Here is a 12971-nt window from a genome sequence, read left to right on the forward strand (position 1 = left end):
CTTAGCAGAGTTGAGTGATGCAAATGCATGTCAAGTTGATCAACAGATTGTATTATTCTCCAGTGCAATAACAGTACTGAAATGAAGGCTAAAAGGGCATTAATTGGAGCTTTAAAAAAAGGGGGGAAAAAGAAGTAACTAAATAGTTACTTTTCACAGTAACGCATTACTTTTTGGTGTAAGTAACTGAGTTAGTAACTGAGTTACTTTTGAAATGAAGTAACTAGTAACTGTAACTAGTTACTGCTTTTCAGTAACTAACCCAACACTGGAGGTAAGTAGCTTATGCACGTATTGACATACTTAGTAGGTGAGCTGCTGCATTGCCACTGAGTTGGTAAAAGTTAGTTCTAGATTATAAATCATGCGTCTCAAGTGTATAGTAGAAGGTTGTGGCCATAAACTTTGACAGTTAAGTTATAACCAGAGATGGCGAGAAAGATATGAAAAGATGTTTGTTTGCGGTCACCTTTTTTTTATTACCTGGTGGGGATTATGATTAATTCTTCATCCAAAAGTGACAATATGAACATCCAATCAGTCAGCATCCTACTGAGAGCAGACATCGTACAGTAAGTGGTTGTTTTATTATGTACGTACTTATTGTTTAGCACTTAGCAATAATGCTACTTCCTGGATCTGCTTATCACTCAGTTTCTAAAACTTGTAGCTCATTCTCAGGCTCAACAATATAAAGTTCTGGATCATCATTTGTCCCAAAGTAGTCGTTGTTTTCCCTCATGAAGTCTGCCATGATTAGTAGTTGTTGTAGAAGGAAATAGCAAAACTTATGATGCGTTTGCAAAACTAATGTGTCGCCGTAGGCTTAAAATTACCAAAATACAAAATTATTATTTGTTATTTTGAATGTGCCTGTTACTACAAAACATATATACTTAGAGTATATACAACACAATGATAGAGGTTTTTGAATGTTTTTAGAGCTTTTTATAGGCAGAATAGAATGAATCTCATTACCTTCATTGTTAGCTGACTTTGGCTAGCATTTGTTTACGAGTCAGAATGCTAAAAAGCATTAAAAAAGAAAAACATGTGTGTGTCACGTAAGGATTGTGAATGATAAACACAATTCCCAAAAAAAGCGCAGTACACCTTAAAGTAAGTATACTGTTCATTGGGGACAATAAACGGTAATAATGATAACCACTGTAAAACTCCCGACAGTCAGTTTTACAGTTTTAACTACAAAGGATTGACAAATTGTGACTTGATACACTAAAGCTAAATTCTTAAATGCTAACATTATAACAAGAGAGATTAATGTATTTACCCATTAAGAACATGACATGGCCCAAACTAAATTTATATAAACACATTGCTGTCAGAGCAACTAAACTATTCACTTGTCTTCATTGAGCCAATAAACTGCGCTATTTTAGAACAGAGTGATCGTTCTACTCAGGGGCCAGTTGTTCAAAACATTTCATCTGGATCAAAATGATCCGGAAACAAAAATCTAATTTTTTTGCTACCCAGGATTAGGTAATCTGTGTTACTTTTGTGCTGGTTTTTAGAAAGCAATTTTGGATTGGATTTACTTTATCCAGATACGTAGTTTTCAAGATTACATTACGGATTACCAGTGGTTTGAAAGGGACAAAATATCGCAGTGTAAACTACAGCAAAGTAAAGAACAACAGGAAAAATAGGGTTACGATAAAAAATTTTTTATATTTTAAGAAAATTGTGGATATACTAAAATGATTTTTGGTAGCCTATGTCTACTTTATTTATGTTATCGTTAATATCGTTAGGTGCAAAGTATAAATAGAGGTACAGTATATACGTACACGAATTGATACAAATGTATTATTTGACCAATTTTAAAGTTTTACTAAATATTTCTTCCAAAAATCGTCCTTGAAATCCTACCCTCTGTTGGGATCAGGATAATCCTAATGTTTGGATCATCCATCCATCCAGCCATTCATTTTCTAACACTGAATGTATCCAAATCCAACTAAAACATTTCAAACAACTAACTGACTAAAACTAGGATTGGATTCCATGATCTAATCCGATTTCAGAATTCTTATTTCACTTATTTTCACTTTTGAACAACCCATTTATCCAATACGATAACCAAAATTTGATCGGAGTACCTTTGAACAAGGACCGCTGAACCTTACCACACTTTTCATTGAAATAAATCCTAAAGTGCTACAGTACAAACCAATATTTAAAACAATAAAAGCTTCGTCATTAAAACAGATAAAGTACTAAAACCAAAACACTATCCGTGAAGCATTGAAAACACAAAACATGCAAAAGGTTTTCTTACTGTGTGTCTATTTTTTTAGTTATTTGAAATAAAAATTCAGTTTTTCAAAAGAGTTCAGTGTGTGGAAAAGTACTTTTTCAGCAGATTCAACAAAACTGTGAAGATAATAATGATAACTGTGATCATTTTGGTAACAAAAACCGTGATATGAAAAATTTACATCGTTGCAGCCCTACTGCGCATGCATAAAAAGAGGCGTCATTAGTGGACCTGCAGGCACAGACAAGTAGAACACAGAAGAAGTGCACTGCCCAGCGTTCTTTGAGAAAAACAAGTGCGTGATTTGGTGGGAAGGTGAGTGACATTTTTGACTTTTTATGATAATTTCATAATCATAAAAATAAAAATAATTATTTATTTGTAAAGCACTTTTAAAAGGTACTTCAAGACACTTCACACAATCAAAAGAGAAGTAGATTATTACATTATAGCCACAGCTTTTTTTGTGTGTTTGCAGGATGAAGTGCACGGCGGCGTTTCTGGTCCTGTTCATGGTGGTCCTCATGGCAGAGCCCGGAGAGTGTATCTTTGGACTGATTTTCCACGGTATAGTCATTAGCACTCTTTACTTTTATATGACAAGAAAAAAATTGGTGTGTATGCCACAATAAATTGTAAAATTCCAAATATTGGAGCAAATATTTAGCACACACTGTGAACATTTATTTTATTCTAATATATATATATTTTTATTGTTCTTTTATTTAGGTATTAAAGCGATCCATGAGTAAGACTTTGCACTTCTATCATTGCATTCAATATTTTCAATACTGCTAATGCAGATGATCTATTTCTACCAATGTCCACCAGGTTGATCCACGGTCATGGCGACTTTGAAGAACAAGAGCAGATGAACAAGCGCTCTGTTGAATTCATGCCGGGCCGACCTGGTTTTGACTGAGGCGTCTGCTTACAACTTTGTTTTTGGGGGCTAAAGGAAAAAGCTTTTCGCTCTTCTGAATAAATGAATACTTAAATCTTGTAACTCCAACCAATGAATTGGTTCATGGAATGCAAAATAAATCTGCAATGTACTTAACCTGCTGGCAATATCTTTGTCGTATTTGTACTTCTTGTTGATTGTTACCACAGATATAATTAAATCACCACTAAATTGGATAGACTCTACACAGTAAATCTATGGTATGACTTGTCAATATGTTGTACATTTGTGGAAGCACTGTATTGCAATTGCACACACAATTAAACCTTTAGCATGCAAATGTGTGAGGCTTAAGTCATTTACTATACAAAACACTTAAGTGAATGATTACTGCAACTACTGCCAGACTTACATTATACAAATAATATAATCAAGTAATAATGTTTAAAATGTTAACTGAATAAAAAATGAATCTATTGTTTGTGGTGTTCAACAAAGATCCTCAATTGAACCACTATACTATAGTTACCGTGCTTCCTTTCAATCAGCTACTTCTACTTTATGTATATGATATCAATTAGACCATTGACATACACCATGGTTGTTTTAAAGCAAAATAACACCTTTAACACTTTAAATTACGAGTTAAAGACTGCATGTGATGCTTCTATTAGAAGTGTTTTGTTTTGTTTTCTAACTGAGGTACATTACAGGACAGAATTCCTGTATCATTTGTTCATAATTTTTTCAAAATAAAAACAAAACAAAAAAAAAGTTTTTGCGGTACTTGTTTTCAGACTCAAAATGAAAAAAATTCAAACTAATTGTTTTGGATTTTCAAAATTGATAAAAAATAATATAATATTTTACATAATCTTACTTGTTGCAAAACCATTTAATACATCAGTTTACCTGGACATAGTTTTATGTGGACTTGGGTTTGCAGCTAAAAAAAAACATAAGAAAAGGCAGGAGGACCGACAACATTTCTGTATGCGATGTTGTTGAACAACCTTTATCCGCACACATCTATAATCTCTACCACTTTTTCCTGCAATATACATTAAAATCGCAATCTATAGTAAACAGAAGAGATCGACTGATATGGTTTTTTTTCAGGGCCGATACGGTTAAGTAGTAGTTAAGGAGGCTGATAACCGATATTTGGAGCCGATAATAATTTGCAGTGAAAGTTAGCTAAACATCGCTAGTATACCTCAGTAGACAGTTGGACAAGGCTTCAAGTTGTTTTTTCAAACGTCGGACCAGTAGCGACATAATGTTTTATGCGGCGCTAATGTTGTGGTTAATGACCTCAATTTAGCACCAAAATAGATCAGGGGATTTCACAAACACCTTTATTAGGTGTGTCCAATGGTGGGGGTCACAGGCCTATCATTATTTGCATTTTAAAATATGGGAAATTTCTTGAAAAAATTCCAAAGACATGCACTTGGGGATAGGCTGATTTACAACACTACATTATTTCCTCTATGTTACAGAAAGTTTGATAATGTGTGAGCTTCTGCTTGCTCTTTTACTTGTATGATAAGTCTCTATTTGCCAAGATAGTTACACAAAGTTTGGATTTTTGGCAGAGATATCTATTCTGTCTTCTGCATCGGTACCGGGCCGCACAAGGAAAAAAAATAAAAATAAAAATAAAAAAATAAAAAATTTAATTTTTTGTTTTTTTGTTTTATTAAATCAACATAAAAACACAATATATACACTATATATCAATGTATATCAATACAGTCTGCAGGGATACAGTCCGTAAGCACACATGATTGTATTTCTTTATTAAAAAAAACAAAAACCAAAAAAAAACACCCCCCCCCCCCGGTCCGCGGGACAAATTTTCAAGTGTTGACCGGTCCGCAGTTACAAAAAGGTTGGGGACCACTGTTCTACATGACCGTCCATCTCTGATGCGTTTTATTTGATTAAACTACGGAACATGAAACTTGTGGCGCTCCATTAATGAGCCCACACTCCGGATGTTGACGAGTATTGTTGAGAGACTCGATCGCTGCAATAGCGAAAACAATGAAAACGGATCAGGGAAAATGCCAGGAAAGAAGGACCAAAAATGGATTTGCCTGTATAAATTGAAAGGTATGCAGAGGAGACATACTGTAGGCGACCAACACTGCATTACAGGGAGAGAAAGTGAAATCTGGGGTGAAATCTGCTGAGCAGAACGGAGGGAATTCTCACAAGAACTCGAATAAATGCCCTGTCAGATATCAAACATATTTGGGAAAAAAGTATTGACAATGAGAGTAACTTGTATTCTTTAAAAAAGACGAAGGGGCTTGTGTTTGAGCAGTGGTTGTTACGATTTACTTCACTCTTTATATATATATATATATATATATATACTGGTATCATATGTGTTTATATCGTATCTGCTAATGGAGTTCTGTTGTAGTTGTAAAAAAAACGATACTGATAAAAAAAAAAAGACCTACACCAATAAATCAAAACACCAAATATCGGCTCCAATAATAGACTTGGCTGATAATTAGTCGCTCTCAAGTCAAAAGAAACTATTTTTAGCGTGCAACTGCAGTGCATTAATGTGTCTGGAATAATCCAAACGCAAGAAAATGTTTACTAAAAGATGTATTTTAATATAGGCGGTATATTTATTCCTAAATGAAAAAATGAATGGCATTAAAAAAAACACGAGTAGGCACCAACATTTTACTTTTAATCAGCCCCTAAGTCATCCAGCAGCTGTAAAATTGTAAAATGATATTGCTGAGTCAACGATTGGACAATTATTTTTTATGACAGTCCAGATAAGTTGACACAAGATGGACGAATTATTCTTTGTCCATCGACTGTCTTTCTTACATCAGTGTGCTCGTAACTGTGTCAGTTTAGACATACTTTTTAGACGTGCTAGATAAAAAAAGCAAAATAGCGCCCGCAAAATAGTGATCTGCCTTAAAATTCACACAGCGTGTGCTGAATGATTATATCTGCATCTCCTCCTCCCAGTATTGTGTGCAGTCTGATGATCAGCATGTATTCTGCATAGTCAAGGAGACAGACACGCTAAATGGATTGCACTCCTTATTTTGCTCACTTAAGAGATGCAATCCTCTGCGCACAAGTTTAGTAGATCAGCTTTGTGTGTGATATTAGTTTTGCACGTGTTTTAATACACTTAAACATTTAGTGTAGATCAGGTCCTATTTGCCTTAACTAGAATCATACTACAATTAGTTAATGCCCTATTTACAATACTACTGATAATAATAGGTAGTGTCTATAAGCTAAACACATTTTTAATGCAGAAGGTACCTTTGAAATAGTACAAATGTATACTTTGTATCATCTTTGTATCAGTAGTATAGAGGTATACTACTGGCCTCATAAAGATCAATATTGTACTTTTGAGAGAATATTCAAAAAAAAAAATAGGTACAGAAATGTTCTCGTCTCATACCTTTATTTTTGAGAATGTGCTGCATGCAAAAAGCTTATTACTGTTTTTAAGGTAGTTTCAACCAAATTAAGTCAATAACTAGTTTTGCAGTGAGGGGAGCGGACACACTAACCACAAGGCCACTGAGCAGGTCTAATAGAGAGTCAAATACTAGAGTCTGGGAACATTCCTCCGAAGTCAGGATTCTTTGTTGATTTAATATGCATACAAAAGTAAACATTGGCCCTATATACAAACCCCGTTTCCATATGAGTTGGGAAATTGTGTTAGATGTAAATATAAACGGAATACATTACTTTTCAACCCATATTCAGTTGAATGCACTACAGAGACAAGATATTTGATGTTCAAAGTCATAAACTTTATTTTTTTTTTGCAAATAATAATTAACTTAGAATTTCATGACTGCAACACATGCCAAAGTAGTTGGGAAAGGGCATGTTCACCACTGTGTTACATGACCTTTGCTTTTAACAACACTCAGTAAACGTTTGGGTACTGAGGCGACACATTTTTTAAGCTTCTCAGGTGGAATTCTTTCCCATTCTTGCTTGATGTACAGCTTAAGTTGTTCAACAGTCCGGGGGTCTCAGTTGTGGTATTTTAGGCTTCATAATGCGCCACACATTTTCAATGGGAGACAAGCAGGCCAGTCTAGTACCCGCACTCTTTTACTATGAAGCCACGTTGATGTAACACGTGGCTTGGAATTGTCTTGCTGAAATAAGCAGGGGCGTCCATGGTAACGTTGCTTGGATGGCAACATATGTTGCTCCAAAACCTATATGTACCTTTCAGCATTAATGGTGCCTTCACAGATGTGTAAGTTACCCATGTCTTGGGCACTAATACACCCCCATACCATCACAGATGCTGGCTTTTCAACTTTCTGCCTGTAACAATCCGGATGGTTCTTTTCCTCTTTGGTCCGGAGGACACAACGTCCACAGTTTCCAAAAACAATTTGTAATGTGGACTCGTCAGACCACAGAACACTTTTCCACTTTGTATCAGTCCATCTTAGATGAGCTCAGGCCCAGTGAAGCCGACGGCGTTTCTGGGTGTTGTTGATAAACGGTTTTCGCCTTGCATAGGAGAGTTTTAACTTGCACTTACAGATGTAGCGAGCAACTGTAGTTACTGACAGTGGGTTTCTGAAGTGTTCTTGAGCCCATGTGGTGATATCCTTTCCACACTGATGTCGCTTGTTGATGCAGTACAGCCTGAGGGATCAAAGGTCACGGGCTGAGCTGCTTCCGTGCAGTGATTTCTCCAGATTCTCTGAACCCTTTGATGATATTACGGACCGTAAATGGTGAAATCCCTAAATTCTTTGCAATAGCTGGTTGAGAAAGGTTTTTCTTAAACTGTTCAACAATTTGCTCACGCATTTGTTGACAAAGTGGCGACCCTCGCCCCATTCTTGTTTGTGAATGACTGAGCATTTCATGGAATCTACTTGTATACCCAATCATGGCACCCACCTGTTCCCAATTTGCCTGCACACCTGTGGGATGTTCCAAATAAGTGTTTGATGAGCATTCCTCAACTTTTATCAGTATGTATTGCCACCTTTCCCAACTTCTTTGTCACGTGTTGCTGGCATCAAATTCTAAAATTAATGATTATTTGCAAAAAAAAAATGTTTATCAGTTTGAACATCAAATATAAATATCAAATGTCTTTGTAGCATATTCAACTGAATATGGGTTGAAAATGATTTGCAAATCATTGTATTCTGTTTATATTTACATCTAACACAATTTCCCAACTCATATGGAAACGGGGTTTGTATGTTAAAACAAGACGGCAGCTAAAGAAGGACTTCCCTATTCATCGCCAAAAAAAAACCCTAGGTGAAAAGCCAATTTTACGACTTCAGGTGCTGACGTAAGACAACCCATTTGTGACCATAGGATGAACAAATACACGACGGTGCTAAGACTATGATGGACATTAACAGTTAGCTTCTACAGCTGGGTTGCCCAAAGTGCGGCACAGGGCCCATCAGTGGTCCGTGACTCGTTTGTCATCGGCCTTAAGCACATTACAAAAAAACAAAAAATAGAGATCTCATTTGCAGGCCCGGTGGTGAAATCTATCAAAATTCGGGTGGTCCCAAAAAGGAGGGATTTTTCAAATTGACTCTGTGTCGGTTTTAAAGGTGCTTCCCCTTGGTAAACATATGAAATAACAAGTGTGTGTAAACATTTGAAGTGCCCTCCCTCTGGTCAACATATGAAATAACAAGTGTGTGTCCAAATTTGAAGTGCTCCCCCTCTGGCCAACATATGCAATAACAAGTGTGTGTTAGAAATTGAAATGCGCCCCCTTTGGGCAAAATTTAAAAAAACATGTATATAGAGACATACTGTAATAACGTAAATTAAATAATAAAGATTAAAAACCAATTACAAACAAACAACCAAAAAAAATACTTATAGCTTACCTTTTTTATATTTGCATAGTATGTATATACTATTAATGATGTAAATACAAATCTTTTTGTATCTAGAAAGGGTGGTCCTAAAGAGGTAGGCATTTTTCACAGGTTTCAAGAATGTAACAAATACAAGAATGTGTGTGTGTGTGTGGGGGGCGGGGGGGGGGTGTTGACATTAGGAAAGGCTTTCAGGTGTCTATTATTAAAAACAAATACATAATAATGAAGACAAAAATGGGAACAAAAACTAAATCTTGTTTAGGCCCACACAGAGCCTTGTGTGATGATGGCGGCCATAAAGTCAGGACAACTTTTGTTGCATGAGAGGCTGGGGGTGCATAGGGTTGTTTCCCTTGTTTTCTGGGAAATTTCCTTGACTTTAAAAAGCAAATGTCCAGCTGAGATAGGCTCCAGCACCCCCCGCGACCCCGAACGGGACAAGCGGTAGAAAATGGATGGATGTATGTCCATAAGTATGCAACACAAGCAGGTCATTAGACAAACTTCATTTTGCTCAATAAAACATGGTTCTTACATGTTCTGTACACTAGGATTGACCAGCAAACACTGATATAACCGTAGTCTAACATCACCAGAATTTTGTATCGATGATCAGTTTCTGCTCAAATAGTGAGGGACATATGCAACAGCAGCTACTTTTGTTAAAATTGCACAATTCCAAAATAGCTTGGTTTCTAATGTAAAAAGCAGAGGTAGGTAGGTTTAAATGTGTTCATTTTGGTGCTGATATAATAGACCTAAGCGGTTACTTAGCCTTTGTGGAGGTCAGCAAGTCATTCTGGTAACACTTTGTTCATGGTGGGCGTCACCATCAATGTGTCAATGTTTGATAATCACTCTTGTTCTCGCTTCCTCAACTCCACTTGATGGTGCGAGATCTTACGCGGTCAAAGAAAGAAGTAAAAAAAAGTTCTGCTAAAAGCGCCCGCCCATTTAAATGAAGTGGACTGACGGCGGCAGAAAAACATCACATAAGCTGTTTACTTCTATAAGTGACTTCATTTGATATTGGATTTCACCGGTTCATAGGAAGGTAATATTATTTTATTCATAAATTAGTATTGTTAACACATGACATGTACTGAACCCTGCTGAGAAGGTATTTTCTTTCCAGGATGAAGTATGTCACGATTTTCCTCGTGCTGTCGCTGGTGGTGATGATGGCCGAGCCTGGCGAGTGTTTTTTTAAACACATAAAGAATATTTGGAGGGGCGCCAAGGCAGTGTTTCATGGAGCTAGGGCGGGATGGAGAGGTAAACACCCCTTTTTCATACAATTGTCATCAATTCCTTTCCACTGACATGTGACTCCCTTGACTATCTGATGTTTGGTAAGCAAATATACTGCCAGCAGTTTCTGCAAATTATAAGCACAAAAGAATAACCCAATCAAAACTAAGCATTTTTCAAGGCGCCGTCTCATTCGACGGTGCATGTGTAGCCAATGTTGTTGGCTGTGGACTGACACGGAATTATGTTCTTTTGTTTAGATTACAGGGCACAGAAGTACCTGCAAAATGGACAAGGGTAAGGAAGTGACTTTTTACGTCTTTATCTTACATTTTCTGATAAACTAAAGGTGATATGTCAGATACACTGCGTATAATCTATGTCACAAACATTAGTATCACAATGACTTTACAGCAATGTTCTAATATGAATTATTCCACAATATTGTGTCAATCTAGAGCAGCGGTGTCAAACTCATTTTAGCTCAGGAGCCGCATGGAGGAAAATATATTCCCACTCGCGGCAAACGGGTAAAATCATGGTAAAATAACTTAAAAATACAACTCACAACTTTACATTGGGGCAGCACGGTGGAAGAGGGGTTAGTGCGTCTGCCTCACAATACGAAGGTCCTGAGTAGTCGTGAGTTCAATCCTGGCCTCGGGATCTTTCTGTGTGGAGTTTGCATGTTCTCCGCGTGACTGCGTGGGTTCCCTCCGGGTACTCCGGCTTCCTCCCACCTCCAAAGACATGCACCTGGGGATAGGTTGATTGGCAACACTAAATGGTCCCTAGTGTGTGAATGTGAGTGTGAATGTTGTCTGTCTATCTGTGTTGGCCCTGTGATGAGGTGGCGACTTGTCCAGGGTGTACCCCGCCTTCCGCCCGATTGTAGCTGAGATAGGTTCCAGCGGTAGAAAATGTATGGATGGATGGATGGAACTTCACATTGTTTTCTTTGTTTTACTTCGGCCCGAAATATAACAAGCACATTCTGAAAATGTAGAAATACTCCTCTTGACAAAACATTTCAAGTTAGTTGAAAATTCTGATGAAAAAAATTGGTGCAGTTTCAAAAACACCATTAAGGACACAATGAAATTAGACCTAATGTCAGTGTTTCTACAAACCAATTAAACTTTAAGTCACAGCCCATCTATGATTGAACAAAAACAAAATGAAGCATAAATAAAAACACTTCTATGTATCAACTACCTCATTTGTCATTTCTATTGCTGACTTTCTTTAAATTTGGACCGAAGACAATAATTTTCACAGAACGATATAAAGGTGCAGTATCTTATCCAGCATTTTAAGTGAGGTTGCCAATTGTTTATTGTACTCCGGTTTGTTTTACATTGGGTCGAGGGGGAGGAGTCACAGCCCTGCTTTACCGTGTACCTATTGCTTGGTATGCTTGCTCGGTATAAACTATTTGCTTGCCTAACAGACGCGCTATTGTGACATCCAGTGGACACTTTTAGAACAGGAGTTTCTTTCATTTAAAAATGCAGCTCAATTTTACACTTAGCAAAGTCATCTCGCGGGACCGGATTAAAACTGTTAGTGGGCCTGATCTGGCCCGCGGGCCGCATGTTTGACATTCCTAATCTAGAGGCAACAAAAATACTTCATCTTTGCTTGAGTAAGACGCTCATTATTAGGACAGGACTTAATGTAAACATACTGGAAGAGGAGCTTGACAAACATCAAGATGAACAGAGGTGACAATAAACACAACACTAGTGTGAACAAAAAGACAACACAACATAAAATGGTGACTACAAGTACTATGGGAAATTAAAAAACAATAACTTAGTGTTACAATAACACAAAGTTTTGTAAGGAATGCTGGGAAGCTGGAATCACTCCCAGAGCCGTGACAATATAAAAAATGTCATTAGAAAAAGTTGAAACTCTGAATGTTATCTCACGGGAAGCGTTCATACAAGTAACAGAAGAAAATACAACATGAATGTAATGCAGACAACGAGTAATCCTATTTTTGAGAAGAATGGGAGACTTCTGTAAGACTGAAGTTTTTGTGTGCAATCTTGTCATGTCTGAGATTCAAAGCACACTCCTTTTCCTCCTACCAGGTATGGACACCAACCACCGCAATACCTGCCCATTCTGGTTGAGGACTGATCACGCGTGGACCATGTTGTGCACTGTCCCCGTTCTAACATCAGCAAGCAAATAAGTTGCCGTCAAGTTTCACACACTTGACATCCTTTTTTAAATCTTTTGTATTATTTCATAAATGGCTTGATATTCTTTACTAATTACTATCCTGCTCAATAAAGCAAATATAAAAAGAGAAACGGCCTCTTATTATAAAGCAAAATTTTAATCATGAAGTACAATGTTTGTTCGTGTCAGGCTGTTTGCAACCTTATCGTGTATGCCTATGGAGGGCGCTAACTTTCCAAAGAGTTTTAAGCATTATACCACCCACACCCCCTTCCTTGCGGGTTTAAGGAGGCAATGATGTACTCTACGTATATACTGTAAGTAACACAGGCATTAGCTTTGAGTGTTGTTAGCTAATGATAGCTATTTGGCTAATGTTACCTGTCAATAGCAATGTGCACATGGACACATTTAATCCGATTAAAAGCCTAACTGGAAT

At 37.1% G+C, this 12971-nt stretch overlaps 3 protein-coding genes across 5 annotated transcripts in view; 2 read left to right on the forward strand and 1 right to left on the reverse strand.

Moving 5' to 3' along the window:
* The window catches only part of LOC133576500 (exostosin-1), a 331236-nt gene that overhangs the window by 144595 nt on the left and 173670 nt on the right, over positions 1 to 12971 (reverse strand). The window lies entirely within an intron of this gene.
* On the forward strand, positions 2478 to 3341 carry LOC133576506 (pleurocidin-like peptide WF3). The gene is made up of 4 exons (XM_061929789.1): positions 2478 to 2596; positions 2760 to 2848; positions 3011 to 3029; positions 3113 to 3341. Exons 2-4 carry the CDS (start codon positions 2761 to 2763, stop codon positions 3201 to 3203), a joined length of 198 nt encoding a protein of 65 aa, XP_061785773.1. The 5' UTR covers positions 2478 to 2596; position 2760; the 3' UTR covers positions 3204 to 3341.
* On the forward strand, positions 9977 to 12663 carry LOC133576505 (pleurocidin-like peptide WF3). The gene is made up of 4 exons (XM_061929788.1): positions 9977 to 10142; positions 10224 to 10363; positions 10600 to 10636; positions 12439 to 12663. Exons 2-4 carry the CDS (start codon positions 10225 to 10227, stop codon positions 12485 to 12487), a joined length of 225 nt encoding a protein of 74 aa, XP_061785772.1. The 5' UTR covers positions 9977 to 10142; position 10224; the 3' UTR covers positions 12488 to 12663.

The sequence above is a fragment of the Nerophis lumbriciformis genome, linkage group LG34 (assembly GCF_033978685.3).
Source record: "Nerophis lumbriciformis linkage group LG34, RoL_Nlum_v2.1, whole genome shotgun sequence".
Classification (NCBI taxonomy): domain Eukaryota; kingdom Metazoa; phylum Chordata; class Actinopteri; order Syngnathiformes; family Syngnathidae; genus Nerophis; species Nerophis lumbriciformis.

Excerpts from the sequence above, each read along its gene's own strand:
- LOC133576506 (XM_061929789.1), top strand. The coding sequence starts at position 2,761 with ATGAAGTGCACGGCGGCGTTTCTGGTCCTGTTCATGGTGGTCCTCATG.
- LOC133576505 (XM_061929788.1), top strand. The coding sequence starts at position 10,225 with ATGAAGTATGTCACGATTTTCCTCGTGCTGTCGCTGGTGGTGATGATG. Across the intron at positions 10,364-10,599 it reads AGCTAGGGCGGGATGGAGAG|ATTACAGGGCACAGAAGTAC; the intron begins GTAAACACCCCT and ends TCTTTTGTTTAG. Across the intron at positions 10,637-12,438 it reads TACCTGCAAAATGGACAAGG|GTATGGACACCAACCACCGC; the intron begins GTAAGGAAGTGA and ends TCCTCCTACCAG.